We start from the raw sequence: 23,558 nt of genomic DNA on the forward strand, positions 1-23,558 counted from the left end.
ACTGGCGACATCCCACACAGATGTTTGTCAAAATTAATGAGCAAGTAATTCCTGCTGGTCCGAAAGGCCGTTCACATGGTGAGATCCTCATGGAACATTGAAAGTGAGCCTCTGCACTTTGGAGTTCCTCAAGCCACGTTCCACCAGAGTAACCCCCCTCTTGAACTGGCAATGGGGGAACGTGCCTCGAGCGTGCCTGCTGGGGGCGGGAGAGTGGGGGCTGTTAGCCCCTGCCGCTTGCCGCGTTGGGCTCCCTGGACCTGTGACGCTCTGCCGGCGCGGGCGTGGCAGCTCCAAGCCTCCTACGGTTCAACCTCAAACAATCACGCCGACGTGCTCTCCTAGCACTTACCAGACCACAACTACACTATCAAATCCACTCAGTAGCATCAATCAAGAAGTCACTGGCCCCGGATAGCCAAAGGGGAACAGCAAGAGAGCAACATCCGGCCCTCGGACGACCGCCGAACACAACGATCGAGATGGATCTGGCCTACGACCACATCGTCGAGGAGTCGCTGCCCAAGGAGGAGGACGGCAAGCGCAAAAATGCCAGCGGAAGCGCCGAGCAGACGCAGAACAGCCTGAACGCCGAGTTTCAGGATGCTTACAAGGCCTTCTCTGCGAGCCCCTGGGGCGCGAAGCTAGGCGGATTCTTCGGGAATGTGGTCAAGCAGGTACGTCTTGTGGGGAGGGGACAGACCCGAGGGAGGGAGCGCGTGCTGGAAAGAGATTTGGGGATCTGACATGCCATTCAAAACCACAGGGCGAAACCGTGTACCAGGGAGCACAGAAGGAACTCACCGCGGTGGGGAGCGAGGCCCAACGCGGGTTCACGGGGCTGACCAACGCCGTCATCAGCCGGACAAGGGGCCTGTCGCTGGCCGGCGGGGCCGAGGCGGGGGCCGCGGATGGGCAGCAGCAGCAGCAGGGCGAATCGAGCACCGGCGAGAAGGCCAAGGAGCTGACGACGGACGAGGCCATCACGGAGTCCGAGAACGTGCTCTCGCGGCTGCGGTCCGAGGCCGCCAAGCGGCTCAAGGACATCCAGAGGGCCGAGGATGCGGCGGACGAGGCGCTGCTGCGGTTCGGCACCAATATCAGCGCGTTCCTGCGGGACGCGGTGAGCATCGCGCCGCCCTCGGGCGACGGCAACAACAACAGCGGCAACAACGGGCAGGGCGGCGGCGACAGCACGGTGCTGTTCGAGAGCAAGGACGCCGCGGGCAAGAGGGTCATCCACACGAGCCGGTTCGACGCGCAGCTGCACGTCATCCACACGTCGACCGAGAGCTTCACCAAGAACCCGGCGACGGGCGACTGGGACACGTGGGGCGCCGAGTTCGACATCAAGGGCAAGACTGAGGACATCAGCAGGGACCTGGAGAAGTACCCGGAGCTGCGGGCGACGATGGAGAAGCTCGTGCCCGAGACGATACCGTACGAGGACTTCTGGAAGAGATACTACTTCCTGAGGCACGGCATTGACCTCGCGGAGGCGAGGAGGAAGGAGCTCTTGAAGGGTTTGTGCTGGATCTCCCCCTCATTTTCATTACAATACGTTGTATTGTTGTTGCGTTATCATCTATGCTAACGAAACCTGCGACCAGCCGCATCTGCCGAGGAGGAAGTCGGCTGGGACGAGGACTCGGACGACGAGGCCGCCGGCCCAAGCAAGTCCGACGAGCCCAAGAGGCCCGGCTCCACGGGGTCCTCCACCACAATCCACCCTCCCACCAAGTCTGCCGAGAAGCCGTCCACGCTCCTGAAGCCGAACGAGTCCCGCAAGTCCAACGACGAGAGGTCGCAGCCCGACAGCGAGACAAGCTATGACATGGTCGGGGCCGCGTCTGGCGTCCCGAGCAACGCACCCAACAGCCCCCGGGAAGGCCGCAAAGCTGACGATGACAGCGACGAGGACTGGGAGTAATCGTTGGTACTGTTTGGTTTTTGTCTCTATTGGGACCTCGTTGTTTTCCGCCGCTGCTGCAGAGATAGCTGTGGCTTGTGCGTGGTATTTCGTCTCATCCTCTGGGTTGGAGGAGTCATGGCGTTATTGAGGTGACGACGCCACGGTGGGCAGCACTTAACCGGTCTTCCCGAGGTCTTGGTCATATTTCTTTCTCTCTTCCTGTAGTCCGGCGCGACGACCTAATCGCAGGGTATCAAGATCACTTTTCCACATTTTGAATAATGTCGCAGCCTTGCCCTTCTTGTAGTTGTAGGTAGTCGTGTCGTTTCCCAATCCACACGTTTCCAGAAAGCCCCCCGGCGCCAGGATTCCGAATACTCACCTCTTCCTGGTGACCTTGGTGAAGCCGTCGTCGTCGATCTCGGGCGGCGCTTTCTCCTTCTTAGGCGCCGCAGTCTCGACTAGTGGAGGAGCCTCGTCCATGTCGTCGTCCGACCCGTCGTTGTCTTCATCGTCGTCGTCATCCTCCCAGTCCGTCTCGCCGTCCTGGTCCTCGCCATGCTTGAAGTGGACCTTCTCACCCTTGCGGGACTGCCAGCGCTCCAGCAGGCGGTCGACCTCCTCGAAGTTGCCGCGCGCGCACTGGCCGCGAAGCCGGACGATCTCGGTGGCCACGTCGAAGGCGGTGTCGTCGTCGACGTTGACCTCGAACTCGTCCAGCATCACCTGCAGGATCAGCTCCTCCAGGTACTCGGCGTCGGGCTCCTCCTGGTCCCCCTGTGGTTGTTGGGCAGAGGTGGTGCCGTTGGCCGTGGCGGCGTTGGAGTTCGAGAAGGGGGGGAACTGGCTGGCGACCTCGCCGGCGAACCAGTCGCGCTTGTCGGCTGAGTCTGGGCCGCCCCAGTTGTTCTGCACGGCAAGGGTGAGGGCCGGCCAGAGGTTCAGGGAGAGGGCTACGCCTTGCTCGAAGCGGGACTGGCGGTTGTCTGTTTGGGTTGCGCGAGTTGGTCAGCTGGGCGTGTACTCTTCTGGGGAGGGGTGAAGCCGGGTCGTGCCAGAGCTGTGGGCTTGCGACGGACCTGTGGACGCCTCGGCTGTTGCGCTGGACGCCATTGTGGGTAACGGGCGCTGGCTGGCGCTCGAGGAACCGCTCGAGGCGAAACTGGCGGAATATAGGAGACCGTTTCGAGAGAGGTAGGAGCTGTCAGGAAATACGGTATCACAGCTAGATTGGGATCTCAAGTCGGCGTCAAAGGTGGGCGGCGATGTTGACAAGCAACATTTGAATCTAGCACTTTAAAAATTTCACAAGCTTGTCCCTGCTCCCACACCCCCAGGCCCAGGCCCGAATCCCTACCCCTCTGCGATAAGCCTTGTCCTCTTATCGGGGCACAGTCAAAAGTTCGCACCACTGCCTAGCCCGGAAGTCGGTGCCAATTGGGAAAATATTTCAGGGGACCACAGCGCTTGGTACGGATGACCTCATACCGAGTATCACGCCCTGCCGGCGACAATTGCACCACTAGATGGTGCTGGACGATGCACTACAGCAGACTATACTCCAGTCTACCATACCTAGGTAGCCTACTGTTTGACTGTCTGCCAAACAATCACGTTTTACGGTTTCGGCCTCGGCCTCGAAAAGTGCCGTTCATGCTGGATGCTGGACTAGACTGTGAACAATGGCAGCCTTGGGCTAGAAATGCACCACATGGGATATGGGATTTTCAGGATGGGCAAAGCTTTCATGGGGATGCATCCTGCCAGGGACACCTGCAGACGTCGGTTGCTTTGCTCATGACTGCCCCCCACACGACCATCGCCGACGGAGAGATCCAGGTCCGAGTCCGAGATTGACCGTCCGGGGGTCCCGACCGTCCGGGACGGCGCTATTCCTGGAGTCTTACCAACGGCTGGGCACTGCATAGTTCAGTACTACCGGGCACCGTCAGAGTCAGGTAGTAAGTCATTCTGTCACGACGGTCGGCCTTGACGACCGTGGGGCGGGTGAACAAATACGCACAACAGTACTCGAAAGGGATCCGAGCCAGCGTCGACGGGGAGGACCGAAAACAAGGAGACATCTGAGGGGTAACATGAGCATGGACTGGGCTGGCTGGCCGTTCGGAGTTGAAGACTTAACTCCTAAAGACGAGCGGATGGCAAAAAGGGTTTAGGACGGTATAGTCTAGAACGGACGGTACGTCCGCAGATCCATCTGACTCCAGGCACTCGGATACTGGCGTCCTCTCGCGCAACGCGCACCGTGGCATACGCATCTTCACATCTGCCAAGCGCGGGAGCAACTGCAGGCAGTGAGGGATGAGGCGAATGATGGGTGGCGATCCTTCCGCGTCTGCCTCTCACAGCCGGCGCTGCTGCAGCAAGACTGGGGAGTGTGGTGGTTGGGAGTCATACCGGGAGCAGAATAGGCTGGATAAGCCGACTACTATATGCAGGCAGTCCTGCTTGGGCTGTCTGGGCCGTATGGAATCAAGGTTGCCCCGTCCTGGAAGGCAGGAAGGGCACAGATTCTTTCGCTAGGCCCCCGGGTTAGCTGTTGTTACTGGGTACTCTGAGGTCCCACCATGCCCTGCACGGCAAGGGTGATACTCCCAAGCATCGAGCATCAAGCCCAGGAGCCAGGCCCGAAGCCCCAAGCCCGAAGCCCCAAGCCCAAAAGCCGCAGGCCGCAGGCCCCAGAGGCAGAGCGACCCTGGGACTGGGCCGTGTCGTCAGGCGACGGGTCGCATGTGGTCTTTGTATCTCCCCATCGCATAGACACGGTGCTGACAAATTCAACATCGGCTTCCACGCCCCTCCATCCAGACGGAGCCAGAAGGAGGGGAGGGGAGCCAGCCTCCGTCTCCTTCAATCCCCGCCGTCCACCCCCAAGTATTCAACCCAATGCGATCAGTCAAACCGATCCTCCTGAATCCTGCCCTTACCTAGTTCTTATGTTCTTGTGTACTGTGTCCACGTCCCAACGGCCCCAGCGAAAAGGAAACTTCTAGTTGCCCACAGCGTCAGCAGCTGCCATTGGCAACGGACATCAACTTGACACATCTCGTCTCACCGTACCGTCCCCCACGGTCAGCTAGGACTGTGTGTGTGTGTGTGTGTGAGAGAGAGAGAGAGAGAGAGAGCCTCGGGCAGACTTTCGCCTCTCCCCCTTCCCATCCCCATCGCATTCCCACTTCCACCTGCGCCTGCGCTACACCTGCATCCGCAGATGGACCCTGCTCGGACAACAACTTGACCCGGTTTGGATCGACTGTGAATTACGACCACTACCTGTATCTCGTCAGCCCGTCTGACCTTGTATCCTGTATCCGTTTCTGAGTCCTGCGTCCTACGCCTGGGCCTGGACCGCTCCGTCTCTGGCAGCCCGTCACATCACGCCGCCTACCGCACGGGGAGCTCCTCCGTTCGCGCTGACCGTCCAATCTCTCCTCCGTTTACGCTCCTGGCGCAGTACTTTGTTCACCGGTTCAACCGTGCCCACCTTTTCGTATTCTCTTTCCCTCAGTATCACTTCCACGTCATTCTCTCAGACACGACTCCCATCGCCTGTCAGGGAATTTCTCTCGACTGGACAACATCATACGCCCCTGGCAGGTTTTCGACGTCGACTGCCTGACCGGAGCGCCCTGACCACTCTCCTCACTGCGGACCGTCCTACAGTGTCAAATCCCATATCACTTGCGCCCTGCGCCGGAGCCAAGCCCAGAGTCCAGACTGCTGTGGCACGCCAGTGGCGAATTTCTAACCCCAAACCAGAGAACGGGGAAAGACGACCACTTCACCAGCAGTTATCTCGACTCCCTACTCCACCCCGCCCAACCAAATCTAACCTCACCCTGAGCTGGCTCTCGTCACCGTCGTTCACAGCTCACGTTCACGATGGCCTCCACGGGAAACCCGCACGACTTTGTACTCACCCCTCAGCAGCAGAGTCTGCTCTTCGCTGCCCTCAACTCCAACAAGCAGCCCATGGCCTCCCCAATGGCTGGCAACCTGCACATGTCCCCGGCCTCGTTTGGCAACTCCCCGACCCAGAAGACTGACATCAATGGCTTCGATACAAGTCCTTTCCTTGACTACGACTATGACATCAACGGCGACACCAGCTTTGATTTCAGCTTTGGCGATGGGTCCAACGCTAAGATGATTGGAGACCTGCCCGGATCGGCCGGCAGTGACAAGTCCGGCTCCGAGAATAATGAGACCGAGAAGAGGAGCCACCCCGACGATGAGAACGAGGATGACGGAGGCGATGCCAAGAGGCAGGAAACTGGAGAGAAGGTTTCTAAGAAACCCGGACGCAAGCCTCTTACCACTGAGCCTACCTCGGTGAGTCCGGCCACGCGCAATGCAAATGCAAACCACTTCTCCACTTGCCACATACTAACAACGCTCGACTGTCTAGAAGCGCAAAGCGCAGAACAGGGCTGCGCAGCGCGCATTCCGAGAGCGCAAGGAACAGCACCTCAAGAACCTTGAGACCAAGGTCGAGGAGTTGGAAAAGGCGTCGGCGCAATCCAACCATGAGAACAGCGTCCTGCGTGCCCAGGTTGAGAAGATGACCAGCGAGTTGAGCGAGTATAAGAAGAGGCTTTCTGTGATGGTGAACAACCGTGCCTCTAGCATGTCTGGCGGTCAACGACCTACGTTCGGCCACGCCGTCATCAACAACTTGAACGACGTCAACTTCCAGTTCGAGTTCCCCAAGTTTGGCCAGCTCCCTGGTCCTACGCCAACCGCGTCCAACCAGACCTCCATGAACGGTCGGACATCCAACTCACAGTCACCTCGCAACACCCGCAGCCCTAGCGACCAGACCAGCCCCTTGGCCCAGTCTGCACGCCACGGCTCGACGGGCTCGAAGTCGACGAATGGCCTTGATACTCAGGCCAAGGAGGACCTGGCCAACTTCTCCGGAATCTTCAGTCCTCCCTTGACCAACAATAATGTGGCGTCTGCGGCCCGTGGTAGGGCAGAGTCCAGCAACAGCGGTGCGGCAACTACAACCTCGTCACCCTCTGCCTCATCAAACTCCCATGGGGGTCCGAGCTCCTCTTGCGGGACCTCTCCTGAGCCGTTCACTCAGTCTCCGATGGGCTTCAAGCCAGTTGACACACTTACCACCATTGGTGAGGAGAAGCATCCCCTCGGCAACATCAACCAAGGTGAGAGATGATCATATACATTATGCTGGGTCTCAAGCGAGACGCAGCAGAGCAACTCCCAGGAGACTCGACCATCCCGCGTCTTGTAGCGAGGCTAACAAATACCAGACTTTAGCCAATTCGCCAATTTCGACGTGAATGACATGAACTTCATGTCGTCAACCAACAACTTCCAGTTTGATCCACAGCTGTTCGGCGGCTACCGTGAGCCCCAGGAGAATATACTAGGCACCGGGTTTGATGACACCTTCTTCAACGATGCTTTTGACGTTGACTTCACGACGCCATACTTCGCACCTAGTCCTGCGCAAAAGAAAGATGATCTCATGTCACGAATCGATGCAGCGAAGAACGACGATGCGACCGAGCTTGTTCAGACTACAGATGGTCAGCTCCTGACTTGCAATAAGATATGGTATGTTGACGCAGGGACCCCCAGCACTCACATTGCAATATCTAACAATGTCTACAGGGAGAAATTGCAGAGCTGCCCGAAGGTTCAGAATGGTGACTTCGATCTCGATGGCCTGTGCTCTGATCTCCAGAAGAAAGCCAAGTGCTCAGGCTCCGGTGCAGTCGTTGACGAGTCGACATTCAAGAAGGTGATGCAGAAGTACTTGGGCAAGACAGACAAGGAAATGGAAGAAGGCTGCCCGGAGGAAAGACTCAAACTTGAGCCACAGGCCGCCGAGCAACTCTCCACTTGATGGACTTGATCGGCGTCCCTAGAATATCCTCGGACACGCAAGCACTCGCATTAAACCGGCAGACAAAGCTCGGATGGAGTGGCATTGGTTGGACGGCTCTTGCCAGAATGGCGCAACGGTAATTCGCAATACCCAAGGAGGGTTTTAAAAGGGGGATGGTTTTGGTTTTAACTATCGGATCGGCGTTGTTCAATTACAGGGTTTGAGGCTCCTGCCCACCTAGCATTGATGGATATCAGCCTGGCGAAGGGCCGACCGGGTCACGAGGCGTAACGCTCGCTGAGAAAGCTGTGCTGGGAGACGAGTCCAAGGATAGCCGTCTTCAGGTTGCGACGAGTTTGAGCTGTTCAGTCAGTGCAATATCTGATGGTCGAATGTTTGATTGATTCCACCCACTGTACACTCTCACATCAATTACTTTTACACACCTTTTTTTTTTTTTTTTTTTTTTTTTTTTTTTGGCATTGTGACGAGGTCAGGTCTCGCAACAGCCAACATTGGCTTGAGTGAAGTCTCGAAACCTGGAATGCCACCCAAGCGGTGACCATGGCACCACTGGAAATGGTGCTTGAAATGACATCCTCGAAAGAAACAACCAGGCAGACCACCTTCTCCCCAGACTTCTGACAGCCCTGTGCACAGGTACTGTTCGTTGACGCCAAGTCTGGCCCCACGATGCTGCCGCCACACCCCCCGAGCCGGAGAACGGTCATCCCTGGGGAGCTCCCGCCGTGTTGCTACCGGCGATCTTATTCTAGTCTATGACGACGTTCCCTTTCAAAACCAACCAAAATCCCGGGCAGCGGCTGGTACAGAGCTGCAACGCTGAATACCTTGGAAATAGCATCGGAGATCTGCCGGAAGGTGATTCGGCAATTCGTTTTGCCTGGTCCTTCAGTTTAGTGTTGGGATGTGACGTCTGTGGTCGCCGCCTCCCCACGGTGCTATATCTAGCTGCCATATATTTGGAGCAAGGCAATGTGCAATGTCTTGTCCGCTTCCAGTCTCCAATCCTATGTATCTAAGTTCTTGACTGCACTGTGTCATCACGTTAGCTACGAATTGGTCTCATTCAGCACAAGCAACACCACACCCGCAGCATTGACCCCTACAACATACATCTCAAGATGCCAGCCTCTCGCGCCCCCCTCTTTGACAAGACCCGCGCCTTGGGTGAGATCGCACGACCCCGCCGAAAGCGCGTGATCGTCACAGGCGGCTCAGGAAAACTCGGCCGCGCCGTGGTGAACCTGCTCTCGGAGTCGTGGGAGGTGATCTCGGTGGACGTAAGGCGTCCACCGACAGCATCCGAGGACGGCAAGTCCGGGCTGGGCGGGGCGTACCGCCTCGTGGAGGTGGACCTGGAGGACATGGGCGCCGTGCTCGAGACCTTCATCTCGACCGACATGGCGTATGGCAGCGTGGGCGGGCCCGGCGTCGACGCCGTCGTGCACCTCGCGGCGCTGCCGAGCCCCGGCCAGACGAACTCGAGCAGGCAGTTCCGCACAAACACCATGAGCACGTACAACGTCCTCGAGGCGGCCCGCAAGCTCGGTGTCCAGAACGTCGTCCTGGCCAGCAGCGAGACCCTTATCGGCATCCCGCTCGCCGAGGACGGACATGGCCACGAGCCGGCCAGCTTGCCCGTCACCGAGGACCACGAGCGCCGCCCGGAGAGCGCGTACTCGCTCAGCAAGCTCGTCGGCGAGGTGCTCGCGGAGCAGTACGCGCGGTGGGACCCGGACCTGAAGGTCGTGTCGCTGCGGTTTAGTAATGTCATGGCGCCGGCGGACTACGCCGACTTCGAGGGCTGGCAGGATGACCCGTCCAAGAGGAGTTGGAATGCGTGGGGATATATTGATGCGCGGGACGGGGCGCAGGCCGTGGCGAAGAGCCTTGAGCTCGCGGGCGTGGGACACCACCAGTACCTTATTGCTGCTGCTGATACCTGCATGCGGACGAAGAACGAGGACCTGGTTAAGGCTTGCTTCCCGAATATCAAGTACACGCCCACGGCGGGCGAGAGAGACTCGCTGTTGAGCATCGAGAAGGCGAGGAAGGAGCTGGGGTTTGACCCGCAGTACAACTGGGAGGCTCAGATTAAGAAGTGAACGGGTGCTGGGGGAGCGGTCGGTGACTACGTTGCCTGATTGTGCTTCGGCTGATATCAAATGGCGAATGATGAAAATGCGTGTTAGAAGTCTTGTTTTCGATTGCCCATGTATTGTGCTGTACTTACAGCGCGCCAAAGGTGCGAAGAAATACAATACATGCCATTGAGCTTAGCAACCATCGTGTCGGTTTTTGAACCCACCTCTTTCTTACAAATGTGCTCTCTTCCAGCCCTGCGGAAATTGTTGCCCTTCACAACTTCCTGGAGGCAAGACTCGGCTGTGCCGGGGCTCATCCTTCCCAGGGTGAACCAGGATCCCTATAGGGGTTGAAACGTTTGTAAGGTGATTCGAGGGAACCAAAAGGGCAATTGATTCAAAGAAAACCCTGACAAAAGTTGAGGCACGGTGAAACACAGCGTCTATGTTTTGTTGAACCTGAATTAAGTCCTGAAGCCAGGCCAGAATATGGACTCCGTACCGTCTCGTACCCATTGAGAGTTCATTACGGAGTCTCTTTACCAACAGTAGTTTGGACGTTGACCATTCTACTAGTATGTAGATCGACCTCTCCATTGCGTCTGAAGGCTTTGCTTCTCTATTGTCTCCCTAAATCCCTGTGTCAACTACTACAGGTGGCTTCTGGGAAAGTTTTCTTGTGTAAGCCAAAGATGATAATGCAGATCCTCCTGTCGCGCTGCACATCCCCGAAATATGCTTATATGGCACGTTTGATCGACAAAGCCCAGGCTTTCGTCAGGTCGCATTGAGCCTCATCCATCCTTTTGGGACGTGCTGACAGGGACGCGTGCTCTGCTGGAGCTTTCACCTGAACTCTGACAGTATTTCTATCTGGTTCGAGTTCCAGATGGATGTTCGAGAAGGATCCACTCGTATCGTAGGACTGCAGCGAGCCAAGGGGAGGGAGGACCGTTTCAGTGAATCTCCTGGTCTCAAGTTCCTCCGTGTCAGCCGCGCCAAGCTTCACGACCGGCCGATGCTGGCCAGGGCAGGCTTGTAATCAGACTCAGGAAAGTTACATTTCTCAAAGGTTCTGCGACATCAGACACAATCAGCAGACAACGGCTTGGACCTCAAGTAAGGGGGAAGTCGCGTTGTATATAGAGGCGTAACTATACAACCGCGCATTGTCACCAGTCTGTTCGTCACAATTGATTAGCTTACATTGCACTATACCATTTTAATCATATCCAAAGGATCCATTTGCTCGCAGGACGACCATACTTGACTCACTTATACATTTCTCACCACCACAATCAACAACCATGCAGATGTCCAAGAACCTCGGCCTCCTCACCCTGACGGTCCTGTCCGCCCTGGGCCAAGCAGCACCCCAGAAGAGAAACGGCGGCAACAACAACAAAGACGACGGGGAGACCTCTGCCGTAGACGCGTTCTTCGACAGCTTCAAGCAAGGTGGCTCAGACGCAGGAGGCCAGAGCGAAGGCGATGCCGCGGCTGCGGCAAGCGGCGCCACGCAGGCCGGTGACGATGTCACAAAGGGCTTCAGCGCCAAGACGCAGGCCGAGGTCGACAGCGGCGAGCTCACCTGCCAGCTGAACAGCAACAAGCAGGTTGTCTGCTCTGATATTTCTGGGGCCAGCAATATCATCCGTAAGTTGGAGACCAAGACAAGACACGGTCTTCTGCCGGGCACTAACTGAGCTCTTTTCTATAGCATGAACAATTCTTCTTTGGCTTGTTTTCATACGGAGTTGAGGCTTGGGACAGCGAGGGAGCATATTCTGCTGGGGTCGGGATTATGAACCGGATTTGGAAGGGAGGATGATGTCGACTTTTCCCAGTCTGAGCCGGCAGGCTGATGTGATTTGACAACACTTGAAATTGGACATGTTCCAAGCTTTATCAAAATGGCTTTGTATGGAATTACTGCAAGACTGGCCGAGCGGGCTGTGGGGACATGATGGACTTGCGGAATGCTACGAGTGCCGGCTGGAGACAGCGCATGGCGTTATCATTAGGACCAATGCTGGTATCAACGTCGACAAAGACTGTCTTGTACCAGGACAATGACATAAGGAGTGCCCAAAACAGCAGAGCTTGGATCCGTCATATCGACCTTGGTATATTGAACATCAGATGATACTTGTGCACACGAAGCAGTCCAGCGGACTTGCAATCCATATGGCCCGGGAAAATACCATTGATATTCAGAGGACATGTTCGTGCGATTGCTTAGGGTCCTGTGCATCTTTAGAAGGCCGAATGTGTACGGAGAATCCCGACTCAGAAGCTGCCTCCACCTCTGGTTTCAAGACCAAAGTTGGCAACTCATACTCTCCACCGTTCTGGGGACGAAATGGAATAGGCTGCATCGTGGAAAGCTTTCGCAGCCTCTGACGAAGCTCGTCGGCCGCTGCATTAAAAGCCGCTTCGTCTGCTCGGTCAGACTGATACACGACGAAGGACGGCAAGACCTCGAAGCCGACGTAGTGCAGGGTCCCATGGGTTATGGGGAAGAGAAGATCGTCGATGGGTCCACAGATCCCTCGAGGCGAGTAGTGCTCCTTCCAGCCCCCAACCGTCACGAGCACTATGGCGCGCTTCCCCAGCATCTTCCCCTCCCCGTACCTGTCCCCCCACCGCTTGTCGTTGTGCTCGCCGATGCCGTACGCGAAGCCCAACGAGTAAACCCTGTCGACCCAGCCCTTCAGGATGGCGGGCATGGAGTACCACCACAGCGGGAACTGCAGGATGACGGTGTCGGCCCACATGAGCTTTTCTTGCTCGCGCTTCACGTCGTCCGTGAGCGTACCCGAGAAGGTCGCCTCGCCCGACGCGTAGGCCACCCTCAGACGGGCGTCGGCTGGGAGCTTGGGGAAGTCGTAGCGGTCGACCTGGCTTTTCCAGTGCATGGCGTACAGGTCAGAGACCTTGAACTCATGGCCCTGCGCTTCTAGTTCTTCCACTGTGGCTCGGAGGAGGGATCCGCCAAGTGACTGCGGCTCTGGGTGAGCGAAAACAATGAAGACTCTCATCTTGGCAACTCAGCAAGTTTGTAAAAGTGTTGGTATCTAATTCAGAAAGAGAATTAGCTTCGGAATACCTGTAGTCCTCTTTTTATGTGGCATGTTGGATCGTCGTGGCGTGATGCTCGGTCGAATGTTGAGTTCGGCGACTTTACACATATCGGGTCAACATAACCGTCCGATATGCTGTCAGATACCCAGTATGCATGGCAGTCAACTTCAGGACCTACAATGTGTAAGTAGCCTAGTTGCAGCGAGATCTGTTACACAATCTTTCAAGGCCCCTTTTCGACTGCTATGACGAGTTGTCACATTGCGGGATGCCCTCCTTCCTCAATCATCTCAGTGCTGATGTGATCCATAATTGCCCAGAGTTTGTGTAATGCAATGCTGACGAGGCCCACTTCTGCAAGCTTCTAACCATTATCAATAAAGCCAACACGACCCCAGCAAAGTTCTCACAGGTACAAGCATGTCGCATTCGAAGACAGCCAAAGTGAGCAGCCGAGATACTAACACTCGCCAGCCTCAGAATCCATCCATAATCAACTGGAGGAGCTCATGGCGTGTGCAATCATTGCACACGCCAAGAAACCCCACGCATATATCAGGGACCCAGTCCCCAAGACATTAGCGGTGGACATGCCAAGTGGGAAGGAAGGCCGAAGAGCATTTGGCCTAGTGCTGAAGCAGAAGCACATGTGGCAGAGGGAAAAATGGTCAGGTCACACCACGTCTCCTGATCCCAAGGAAGCCCTCCGTACCCGAGGTCCAGCTACCGTACATCGTTCTGGATATATTCTAATTCCCACAGGACGTTTCTAGTATTTCTACGCCGCCAAGAGGGACATATAATAGACTGTAATATATTAACTTTAGCATATTTAGGAGGGGCTTTGTTTCTTAAGTGCTACGCCTGGTGTTCTTGTTCCTGGTGCGCGTGCTCGTTTATTTACTGAGGTGGTTGAATGATTTGAGACGGTTGAAGGGGCCGATAAGGGGATATATTAAAAGAAATAGAGTATGAATGGTGAATTCTAAATTGACATCAAGCAGATTTGTGCCGTATGCGTCGAAAACATTACCATCCGCTTTCCTTCCGAATTCTTGCTCGCTGCTATTTCCCAGAGTACAATGGGTGTATGAGCTTGACTCGTGAGCCTAGCATCGGCGAGTAAGAATGGATGAGCCGTACTGAATACGTTGGATATCATTGCCTACACTCTCAGAATATCTATCAATGCCTTTCACGCCCAGACCATCTCCTGTCGATCCAGAAAGTCCCAATTATCATTTCATACCCTCAGACCCTGAACGCCAGACCGGAATGTTCATGACCATGACTAGAGACACACCTTAGTGCCTCAATTTCTTAGATGCTTTCGGCGCAGGGTCCTCAGAGGCCTTCTTCTTGCCAAGTCTCGCAGCGGCGGCCTGGAAAGCCGCCTCGTCAGGCTCCTCCTCGACGGCCTTCTTCTTCTTCCCCTTGGCCGACTTCTTGGCCGACCCAGCACCGTACTTCTCCGCCAGGTGGTCGAAGAAATCCTCGCCGCGGTCCTTCTGCCTGCTGCTTATCAGGGCCGCCAGTGCGTCTTCCGGGTTCTCCTTGCCCTTCGACCTGCCCTTGCCCTTGGCGCCCTTCTTGTCGCCAAACAGCTTTTCATGCACGCCCAGCTCCTTCGCGTAGTCCTCCGCCTCGCGGGCCTCGCCTTGTGCGGCTTTCACCCGTGCCTGCTTGGACTTAGCGGTCTCCTTGGTGTAGGCCTTGTACCCCTTGACGTCGCCGCTCTCGATGGCCTCGTCGATGATGCGCCGGAAGCGCTCGTCGTCTGCCAGGACGTCGCTCAGCATGACTGTCTCGTAGATGGCGTCCATGTCGCCCTTGTGCTGTTCGTATGCGATGAGGACGTCGTCCTTCTCCTCGTCGCTCCCCTTGTACTTGGCGGCGAACTTGTTGATGGCATCTTCGCTTATGGCCTCGGCAAACTGTTCGCGGTAGAAGTCGGACCAGTTGAAGCCTTCTGAGTCGACTATGGATTCGGAGGTGGAGCCGGTTGCGTCGTAGCGTTTGCGCCGGGCTGGGTCGGAGAGGATGGCGTAGGCGAAGGCGATGCTTTGGAAGGCGGTCGTGGCTTCGTCTTTTTGGTCTTCGGGGACCTTGTCTGTTTGGTGGGATTGGATGGTGAGTATCACCAGGTATAAGAGTATGCCTCGAGTGTAGCTCGGCAGTGATTGACTCGACTTACCAGGATGAGTCTTGAGGGAAGCCTTGCGGTAGGCTTTCTTAATTTGGTCAGGTGTCGCGGTACGCTCGAGGCCGAGCACCTCATAAGGGTCAATCACCGGTGGCTCGGGTGTCATGTTATCTTCGCTGTCAGACATTTTGGATCACGAATGTTTGGGCAGTATGTGGTTGTAGAAGGCTTGGAGTCCAGGCCGTTGGGAGACGCGACTCGACGCGCTGCGCTGCGGCCCAGGGTCCAAATGGGAGTGGAGCTGCTGTACGTCAAAAGGTGGGGGAGCTGCTGTGCCTTTGCCCGAGCTCGGCAGCGAATCCAGGCTTGCAGCTTCCCAGTAGACCGCCTGCAGAGCCTCAATCAGTGTTCAACTGCGTGTCATCCCCAGTGCAGGTCCAGAAGATACCCAAGCTCCTGCACATCTTCTGGCAAAAATCGCCACCATGTCTGAGATCAAGTCGAATGACCACCGTGCCTACATGGAACTTGCGCTCAGCCTGGCAAGGAAGTCTCCTCCCAAGCCTACAAACTATAGGGTCGGAGCAGTGGTGGTTGACCAATCCACCAACGAGATCCTGGCACACGGATACACCTTGGAGCTGGAAGGGAATACACATGCAGAACAGTGCTGTCTGATCAAATTGGCAGAGGCCCATGGCGTGCCCGAGGAGTCCCTCGCCCAAGTGCTACCCAAGGACCTGGCCCTCTACACCACCGTGGAACCATGCTCGAAACGCCTCAGCGGCAATATGCCCTGTGCTGAGAGAATCCTTCGCCTGGCTGGAGTCATAAAGACCGTCTATATTGGTGTCATGGAGCCCAAGAAATTTGTTGCGGACAACACGGGGCGGGAAGCCTTGGAGAAGGCGGGCATCCAATTTGTCCATGTCGAGGGACTGGAGGATGAAATACTCAACGTTGCCAAAGCTGGGCATGAGCCTCAGAAATAATGAGACAACGCCTAGAGTATCATGCTATCAATGCTGTCCCACCGGGCAGAGACGGGATCCTCGCCGCAGACCCTGACTGTGTCCCGGCCTCGAGCATCTACCGGACCCGAACAGCATCCTACTCGACTCGGTATTCTCAACAGCTGAGCAATGATATGGGGAGCAGAACAGCCGGTGCGTACCCGTACTAGTGCTTCGAATATCGATTTATACAATCGGCCGGATAATACTTAGCTCTCGTTATCCTTTAAGCGACCGGCACCATTCCTCGCCAGAGCACCAACTATCTTGGACTGGGCCCTGACGAACAGTGGAAGCTGGATCCCAAGCAACGAAGTAGCGACGAGGGGGAAACCGCCCGAAGCCATGGGCTTAGAAAAGCTCTCTTTTCTGGAGATGGTCTACGTAACATCGAGAAATAAGCCTCACTGCCCACCTGAAGGGCTGAAGTTGGGGTGGCCGGCTCAATCCGCACTCATTACCAGCTTCCCACATTAATCATCGGCAAAGCCGGCGATTTCTCTGCCCTGTCAAGCTGTGACGAGCCGCTCTATCCATGGTCCCACCACGCGAACTGGCAGCAAAGCTGCCCAGCTGATGCCGAGCCTCATGCCGGAATAGATCCAGACAGGACTGGACTAGGTGAAGAAGGCAAACACCCAAAGCCATCCCATGACATGGCGGTGGCGCCTAGGCAACAGGGCGATCATTAAAGGCCCAAAGGCATCCTCCGGCATGATGAGGGCAGCGTGCAGGAGGAAGAAGACCACAGCCCCGTTCTCGGCGTTTGACACACCCATTAGCTGATCGGCGTGGTGGTGAATCAGACCAGAATTAAGAAACGCAATTGCCAGGCGCGTGTAGCGAGAGACTGCTGAGTGGCGCGAGGCGAATGGGAGGGTGTGGTCGACGATCAGATTGGCATGGCCGGTCAAGAAACAGCGGAACATCTGGTGCCAGGAAACACTGCGAGTGGTCTTGTCAGCTTTACGCAGCTTCAGCCTACAGCTGATTGCCAAGTGGGACTCACCCCCAAAAGCTACGGATGGTGGATGCGTCCGAAAAGGACCCGTAGAGGGGCGGGCACTCGGCGGGACTGTTCAGCCCCAAGGTCACGGCAGCAATGGCACCCACATTGTTCATGAAGAGGTTGAGAATGCCAGTCGTGAGCCAGTATCCAACGACCGTGCCGGAACGGAATGCAATGTCGCCGGCACTTAAGCTTTGCAACGAGAATAGCGCGGCCTTGTCTGCTTGCACCATGGCCTTTTCTGGCGGTGGCATCGAGATCACGGCATCGACGAATAGGTAGGCGAGGAGTGTAATGGCCACGCGCCGGAGAACGAAGCCGGCCCGGGTCTATGTCTGGAGACCGGCTGAGGACGGGACATCCTGCACCTGCCAGGGGTTTTCAACCCGTCGAATATTCCACAGGAGACCGACCGTGGCTCTAATGCCCTGTAATATATTCGAGTTTGATCCATGGAGCTGTAGAATCTGGGCGGCGTGAACTCGGCGAACCAAAATCAGGTCTGAGGCGCTAAGGAACTGGACCCAAAGCAGCGAGGCAACTGTAGCGGCCCAGTGCGGCCTCTCGTTCCTCAGACACACTGGGAAAACCTGGCTTTCCATCCATATGGTAGTTGCATTCGCACATAAAATGACAAGCCCGGAAATCCGTTTGTTGATTGACCGCGCTGCCGTACGGATGATCACAAGACCGAACACGGCGAGAAACGCTCCCTCGGTGCAGAGGAAGCCCAGTACCGGGCGGGTAGCGCTATTTGATAGGGCGAGTGTCATTGTGCAAACGGTTAACGTCTTGATGTTTGAGCTGTGTATTTCGCCACCACAGGCCTGGTAAGGCTGAGTTGTAAGACAGGTGGTGAGAGGAGAAGGATCTTGGCTTTCAGCCACGAGGAGCGTCACGGGGACTGTCTCTAGGCGATATTTATAAATATGTATTCGGCCTCAAGGCTGCATGAGCAAAAGGTTGTAGTTGTGCCGAAGGGTAGGTAGTGTTGGGGGGGGGGGTTTGTGCAGTTAATGATTCTGCTGTGCCGCAGCCAGCTCACATTCCAATACAGCTCAAAACGTCCCAATTGGCAGGCTGAATGGAACCTAGCTTGCTCATACGCCGCAGGTGATATGTCTCGAATAGGACTGGGCCTGTTGGTGGCTGCAGCGGCCGGCCCATTCTGTGCAACATGACCTGTTGCCTTACTGAGCAGCCCCCTGGCGTCCCCAAACTGTGAACGCGTTACCAAACGCCGGCTGAAGTGTTCCTTCCCTTTGTGTTTGGCTTACTGACAACACTTTTGCAATACGCAATTGTATTTCAGCATCTTCAGGTTGGGGACCTTTTCCAATGAGCAACGCCCGTCAGCATGAACCACGATATGCCCGCGAAGTGAGATCACTTGAACAGATGAAGCATTCGAGCTGCTTTAAGGCATGTGGATATACCCATCAGAACAGATATAAGATGGCAGTGATGTTCGTCCTTCTGATGCTGGACCATGATGCTAGGAAACAGATCAAAAGCCATCGATCGGCATCTTCCACTTCTGAGACTAGTTTGCATTTGCTCTTGGTTCACCTATCATTTATTCTCGGTATTCCAATGATCCTCACGTTGGTAAATCCGCCTCTCATGATGCTGCAGGATCACGGATTACTCATCCTCGCCGCCGGAGCCACGGTCCTGGGCCTGTTTCTCCGAGCTTGTGCTGCGACTAGTCTTCCAAAAGACGTATCTCTGATCCGGGAAAAGCCACAAAATAAGCACTTCAGTATCAAAACACGTTTGGCTTTCTACTTTCATTGCTCGTCGCTGTATCGTGACATCTGGGACAAGGTAAGTCCAGAGAGCCATCTGTGCGGAATCTTGCTCTAGTATCGGCATTCAAATTAACTCGGTATGCTCAATGCTCGGGCAGTTCTCCAAAAAAGGGCTCACGGTGCTTGTACCCACACTTGGCATTCGAAATGAGATATTTCTCCCGCATAGCTCTATGAAGTGGCTGCTATCACAACCATCTAGCGTGATGGGGATGTGGGAAGCCTTCAACGAGATGTTCCAGCTAGGCCATAGTCTCGGGCATGAGAAGTACATGCTGGACACGTGGGCGGTCGACGTAGCGCGCCATGTGCTCACGAAAGACCTGGAGACTTTCATTAAGCCTTTTCAAGAGGAGATACAGCATGCGACCGACTTGCTGCTCGGTGCGGACACGGAGAACTGGAAAACAGTCGACCTGCTTGATACGATGCGAACGATTATCAACCGGGCCGGCTGCCGATTTGTCGTTGGGAAACATCTGTGTACGTTGCTGCTGAGATCAAGACGTGGCTACTTGTGAGACACGATTGCTGACGAAAATTACAGGCCGTGATGAGGAGTATCTTGCCGCCGCTGTTAGTTCCCTTGAAAGTATCGTCATGAACGCCGGGGTGACTGGGCTTATGCCGCCTTTCCTGCGACCATTGTTTGGTCGCTTGGCCTGCTGGAACACGAAGAATGAGCTCAAGAACCTCGAAGCGCTCTGTAGCACCTGTTGGCAAGTACGACCCTCGCACTTGGAAGGCTACTTTAGTTATCCCCTCTGGGGCATGTAGCCTCTCAGAACTTAGATAGAATAATATCAATACATAATTGCTTCCCATATAATTATTATATATATAAGAAACCTACTAATATTAATTAATAATCATAGGCATTATAAATTAATAAGGTAAAAGAAGCAACCCTATAAGGATTTCCCTAATTTAAAAATTATATCCTCCTTATTAATAAGCGCTATATAGCAATAATTGCTTTTTTAAGCCTCCTTATATTATTAAACTCCCTAAATAAATATTATAAAGATTAAATAAACTAAGTAGCATTTTTTGCAATATTTATATATATATTTATTGCTATTTAAGAAATATGCATTTATTATATATAAAACTTCATTAAAAATAAACTTATTTTTAAATCTTCTTTAAGATTTAATAAAACTTAATAAAGCTTTATTTTATTAATAAATAAAGCTTATAATTATTATAATTATTAAATAAATAAAGCTTGTAATTATTATAATTATTAAAGCTAATATAATGCTATATTATTAATAAATATAAGTTATGCATTATATTTTTAGCTAATATAAAAGAACTTAATAATAAAAAAAGCCTTAGCTTTTAAGGCTTAAAGAAACTAAAAACTTTTTTCTTTTAATAATTATAACTTACTTACTATTAAACTATTATTATTAACTTATTTTTAAATATTACTTATTTTATTAATATTTCTTTATTTTATTAATTTTACTTTTTATAATATTTATTATAAAAACCTATAAGCATAGCTAATAATATTAAAAAGCTATTAACTCTTATTAAAAAGTATATAATTAATAAAATGCTTACTTAAACTTTAATTAACTTAGTTTATTATAAATATATTAATTTAAAATTATAATTTATAGCCTTTATATAAAGAATATTAATAAAATACTTAATTATTTATTTAGCAAATACTTTAATAAGCTATATATAATAAAACCTTTATAATAATAACCTTTTTATTATTTATTATAAAAACTATATAACGTAAATATAAATAATATTTAAAGCATTGCTAAATCCTTATTAATAATATTTAAAAATCTTCCTTTAAATATAAAGCATTTATATAAGATATAATAACCAACTTATAATATTATAGTTAATTGCTATAACTTAAGCTAAAGAAAGATTAAAATAAATTAATAATAAGCTTTATAATGCTTTATTAGCCTTAAAATTAAGCATAAATAAATATTATATATAACTTTAAAAATAGCAATTATAAATATAGCCCTTATAAGAGCCATAAGCAAGCTTTAAATAATAATAATTATTAAAAGAATAGTTCCTAAGATAATATTTATTATTATCGCTAACTTTAAGTATATAATTATAAAACCTAAACCTAATAATGCAATTTATTAAAAATTAATATAATTAGCAAGGCTTATTATTATTAATAAAAAGATAAAAATAAAGCTTATATTAAAAATATATATTATACTTAATATAATCTTAAGCTGCCTTAAAAATATCTTTATTAAATAAAAAGTATAACTTATATAAAACTCTTCCCTTATAATATATTCTTAATAAATATTTAAATTTAATAAAGTTAATATAATTTATAAAAATCTTTAATAATTCTTATAAGTATATTAAGAATTTATATAATTTATTAAATAATAAAATAAAGATATTTTTTAATATTTATTATTATATTAAAATTTAGCTAAGTTAATTTTATATAACTTTTTTTTAAATACTTAAAAATTAAGCTAAGGCTTATTATCTTTATTTTATAAATTAAATTAATATATTTATAATAATATATTTTAAAATTAAGATATATTTTAATATAAACTTTAATTATTAGCATTATTATATAAATTAAATAATAATAATATTTATAAAAATAAAAATATAAAACTTAAATAAAGATTTGCATAAAGTTTTATATTTAATATTTAATAAGTTATAATTTTATTAATAAATATTAAATTAAGATTATATTAAAAAGGATAACTTAAAAATAATAATAATTAAAGCTTATAAAAAAGTTTTTAAGCTAAAAATAGCTTTTTTTAAATTAACTTAATTATATAAAAAGTTATTTTTAAACTTAAGATTTATAATAAAAATATAACTTAATTATATAATTATAATTTATATTATAAATAAAGTTTTAAATTAATATTATATTAATTATAAATATAATAGCTAAAAGCTAAGAAAAGGATAATAATTATAATTTTAAGCATTTTAAGGAAATTAAAAATTTAATTAATTAAATTTAAGTTATTTAAGCTTTAAGTAGCTAAGATTTTATAGCATTAATTATAAAGCTTAAAGTAATAATGCTTATAAAAAAGGAAAAGAAAAATAACTTTAAAAGAAAAGATATTATATTTATAAAAAAAAGAAATATTAATTAATTAAATATTTAGCTAATAAGTAATGTTTAATAAGAAGAAGCTATTTAATATAATGTAAATATAAAGGTTATAATGATAATTTTAATACTTTTTTAAGTAAGTTTAAGGAATATAAAATAAATAATAAAGATAAATTTTATAAATATAAAAATAAATAAGATTAAGATAATAATTATAATAATAATACTTATATTATAAAAGTAAGACTTAATAAGAAGGTTTATTATATAAATATTAATTTCTTAATTAATAAAGTATTTATATATTAAATTATTAAAGATAATATTTTTTAAATAGAAATAATTATTATAGCTAATTAATTAATTTTAAAAAATAAATATTATTAGATCCAACCAACGGTGAATATACCGTGGCTGGATGGTTGCATGGTGGATTTACCGTGAATTCACTATAAATTAATAAATTCACTGTAAATTCACTATAAATTAGTAAATTCACCGTGAATTTATTATAAAAACGGTAAATTTATTATAAAACCGTAAATTCACTATATATGCATGGGTAACATAGTAATAAATACCTTAGGCATTAATATCTATAAGTTAAAAAACCAGCCCCCGCCATTAGCTAGCTTTAAAGCAATAAGAATTAAGATATTATTATATTAATTATTAAAATTAATTATATATATAAGGATTCCATTATAAAGGAAGTATAGAATTTAATAATTAAAAGTTTTATTATTTTAAGTTATATAAAATAGCTAATGAAAATAACTATAAAACCTAAAATGCCTTCTTAATTAAGTTAAAAGAGTGGCATAATTAAAACTATAAATTTAACCTTTAAGTTAAGATTTATAAACTTAAATACTATATTTATAATTAATTTAAACTCCTTTTAAAGCTATAAAAACTTAATATATATCTTTAAAAGTATATTAAAATTATTATGGTTATTTAAAGTGCAGTTTTTTAAATAATTAGCGGATTTAATATTAAATTAAATAATTTTAAAATTATTTAAGAGAAATGATAAGGTTAATAGTTGCTTTTTAACCTTATTAATGCTAATCTTAAGATATATAATTTTAATCTTTAAGGGTATAAATTAAAAGAATTAAAGTATATTAAGGAATAAACTGCTATTTAAAAGTTATGTAAATAGGTGCTTTAAATAATTACTTTAAATTATAAGTTAAATTGCTGCTTATTTAGAATTTTGCTTTAGTAATAATACTTAAATTTATAATAAAGGTATGGATTATTATAAATAAATAATTAGCTATAAATAAAAGCTTTATATAAGAATGCTTTAAAATTACTAAGGAATTTAAAAGAAACTTTAATTTAAATTAATAAATGGGAATTTGCTATATTTAAAGCTATTTAATAAGGGATTGCTAAGGTAAGATAAATTATTATATAGATCCTTAATTTACTATAAGCTATATAAGGTATAATGCTAATATAAATAATTACTTTCTAATAAAT

At 49.1% G+C, this 23,558-nt stretch overlaps 10 protein-coding genes across 10 annotated transcripts; 6 read left to right on the top strand and 4 right to left on the bottom strand.

Moving 5' to 3' along the window:
* Nucleotides 1-482: 482 nt before the first annotated feature.
* INS49_009871 (uncharacterized protein) lies at nucleotides 483-1,930 on the top strand (the record flags this gene model as incomplete). Its single annotated transcript, XM_043170599.1, has 3 exons — nucleotides 483-677; nucleotides 767-1,523; nucleotides 1,611-1,930. 3 exons carry the CDS (start codon nucleotides 483-485, stop codon nucleotides 1,928-1,930), a joined length of 1,272 nt encoding a protein of 423 aa, XP_043025164.1.
* Nucleotides 1,931-2,290: 360 nt separating this feature from the next.
* INS49_009872 (uncharacterized protein) lies at nucleotides 2,291-3,025 on the bottom strand (the record flags this gene model as incomplete). Its single annotated transcript, XM_043170600.1, has 2 exons — nucleotides 2,291-2,898; nucleotides 2,992-3,025. The coding sequence occupies 2 exons, from the start codon at nucleotides 3,023-3,025 to the stop codon at nucleotides 2,291-2,293; spliced, it is 642 nt and encodes a 213-aa protein (XP_043025165.1).
* A 2,790-nt stretch (nucleotides 3,026-5,815) lies between these two features.
* INS49_009873 (uncharacterized protein) lies at nucleotides 5,816-7,808 on the top strand (the record flags this gene model as incomplete). Its single annotated transcript, XM_043170601.1, has 4 exons — nucleotides 5,816-6,265; nucleotides 6,342-7,101; nucleotides 7,210-7,516; nucleotides 7,574-7,808. 4 exons carry the CDS (start codon nucleotides 5,816-5,818, stop codon nucleotides 7,806-7,808), a joined length of 1,752 nt encoding a protein of 583 aa, XP_043025166.1.
* A 1,127-nt stretch (nucleotides 7,809-8,935) lies between these two features.
* INS49_009874 (uncharacterized protein) lies at nucleotides 8,936-9,919 on the top strand (the record flags this gene model as incomplete). The annotated part of the gene is made up of 1 exon (XM_043170602.1): nucleotides 8,936-9,919. One exon carries the CDS (start codon nucleotides 8,936-8,938, stop codon nucleotides 9,917-9,919), a length of 984 nt encoding a protein of 327 aa, XP_043025167.1.
* Nucleotides 9,920-11,205: 1,286 nt separating this feature from the next.
* INS49_009875 (uncharacterized protein) lies at nucleotides 11,206-11,623 on the top strand (the record flags this gene model as incomplete). The annotated part of the gene is made up of 2 exons (XM_043170603.1): nucleotides 11,206-11,554; nucleotides 11,619-11,623. The coding sequence occupies 2 exons, from the start codon at nucleotides 11,206-11,208 to the stop codon at nucleotides 11,621-11,623; spliced, it is 354 nt and encodes a 117-aa protein (XP_043025168.1).
* A 488-nt stretch (nucleotides 11,624-12,111) lies between these two features.
* Nucleotides 12,112-12,939, bottom strand: INS49_009876 (uncharacterized protein; the record flags this gene model as incomplete). The annotated part of the gene is made up of 1 exon (XM_043170604.1): nucleotides 12,112-12,939. One exon carries the CDS (start codon nucleotides 12,937-12,939, stop codon nucleotides 12,112-12,114), a length of 828 nt encoding a protein of 275 aa, XP_043025169.1.
* A 1,347-nt stretch (nucleotides 12,940-14,286) lies between these two features.
* INS49_009877 (uncharacterized protein) lies at nucleotides 14,287-15,312 on the bottom strand (the record flags this gene model as incomplete). Its single annotated transcript, XM_043170605.1, has 2 exons — nucleotides 14,287-15,092; nucleotides 15,177-15,312. 2 exons carry the CDS (start codon nucleotides 15,310-15,312, stop codon nucleotides 14,287-14,289), a joined length of 942 nt encoding a protein of 313 aa, XP_043025170.1.
* A 298-nt stretch (nucleotides 15,313-15,610) lies between these two features.
* INS49_009878 (uncharacterized protein) lies at nucleotides 15,611-16,117 on the top strand (the record flags this gene model as incomplete). Its single annotated transcript, XM_043170606.1, has 1 exon — nucleotides 15,611-16,117. The coding sequence occupies one exon, from the start codon at nucleotides 15,611-15,613 to the stop codon at nucleotides 16,115-16,117; it is 507 nt and encodes a 168-aa protein (XP_043025171.1).
* Nucleotides 16,118-16,755: 638 nt separating this feature from the next.
* On the bottom strand, nucleotides 16,756-17,753 carry INS49_009879 (uncharacterized protein; the record flags this gene model as incomplete). Its single annotated transcript, XM_043170607.1, has 3 exons — nucleotides 16,756-17,083; nucleotides 17,148-17,476; nucleotides 17,667-17,753. The coding sequence occupies 3 exons, from the start codon at nucleotides 17,751-17,753 to the stop codon at nucleotides 16,756-16,758; spliced, it is 744 nt and encodes a 247-aa protein (XP_043025172.1).
* Nucleotides 17,754-19,191: 1,438 nt separating this feature from the next.
* Nucleotides 19,192-19,735, top strand: INS49_009880 (uncharacterized protein; the record flags this gene model as incomplete). The annotated part of the gene is made up of 2 exons (XM_043170608.1): nucleotides 19,192-19,441; nucleotides 19,506-19,735. 2 exons carry the CDS (start codon nucleotides 19,192-19,194, stop codon nucleotides 19,733-19,735), a joined length of 480 nt encoding a protein of 159 aa, XP_043025173.1.
* Between the last annotated feature and the right edge of the window lie 3,823 nt (nucleotides 19,736-23,558).

Source organism: Diaporthe citri (assembly GCF_014595645.1).
Source record: "Diaporthe citri strain NFHF-8-4 chromosome Unknown scaffold_4, whole genome shotgun sequence".
NCBI classification, from domain to species: domain Eukaryota; kingdom Fungi; phylum Ascomycota; class Sordariomycetes; order Diaporthales; family Diaporthaceae; genus Diaporthe; species Diaporthe citri.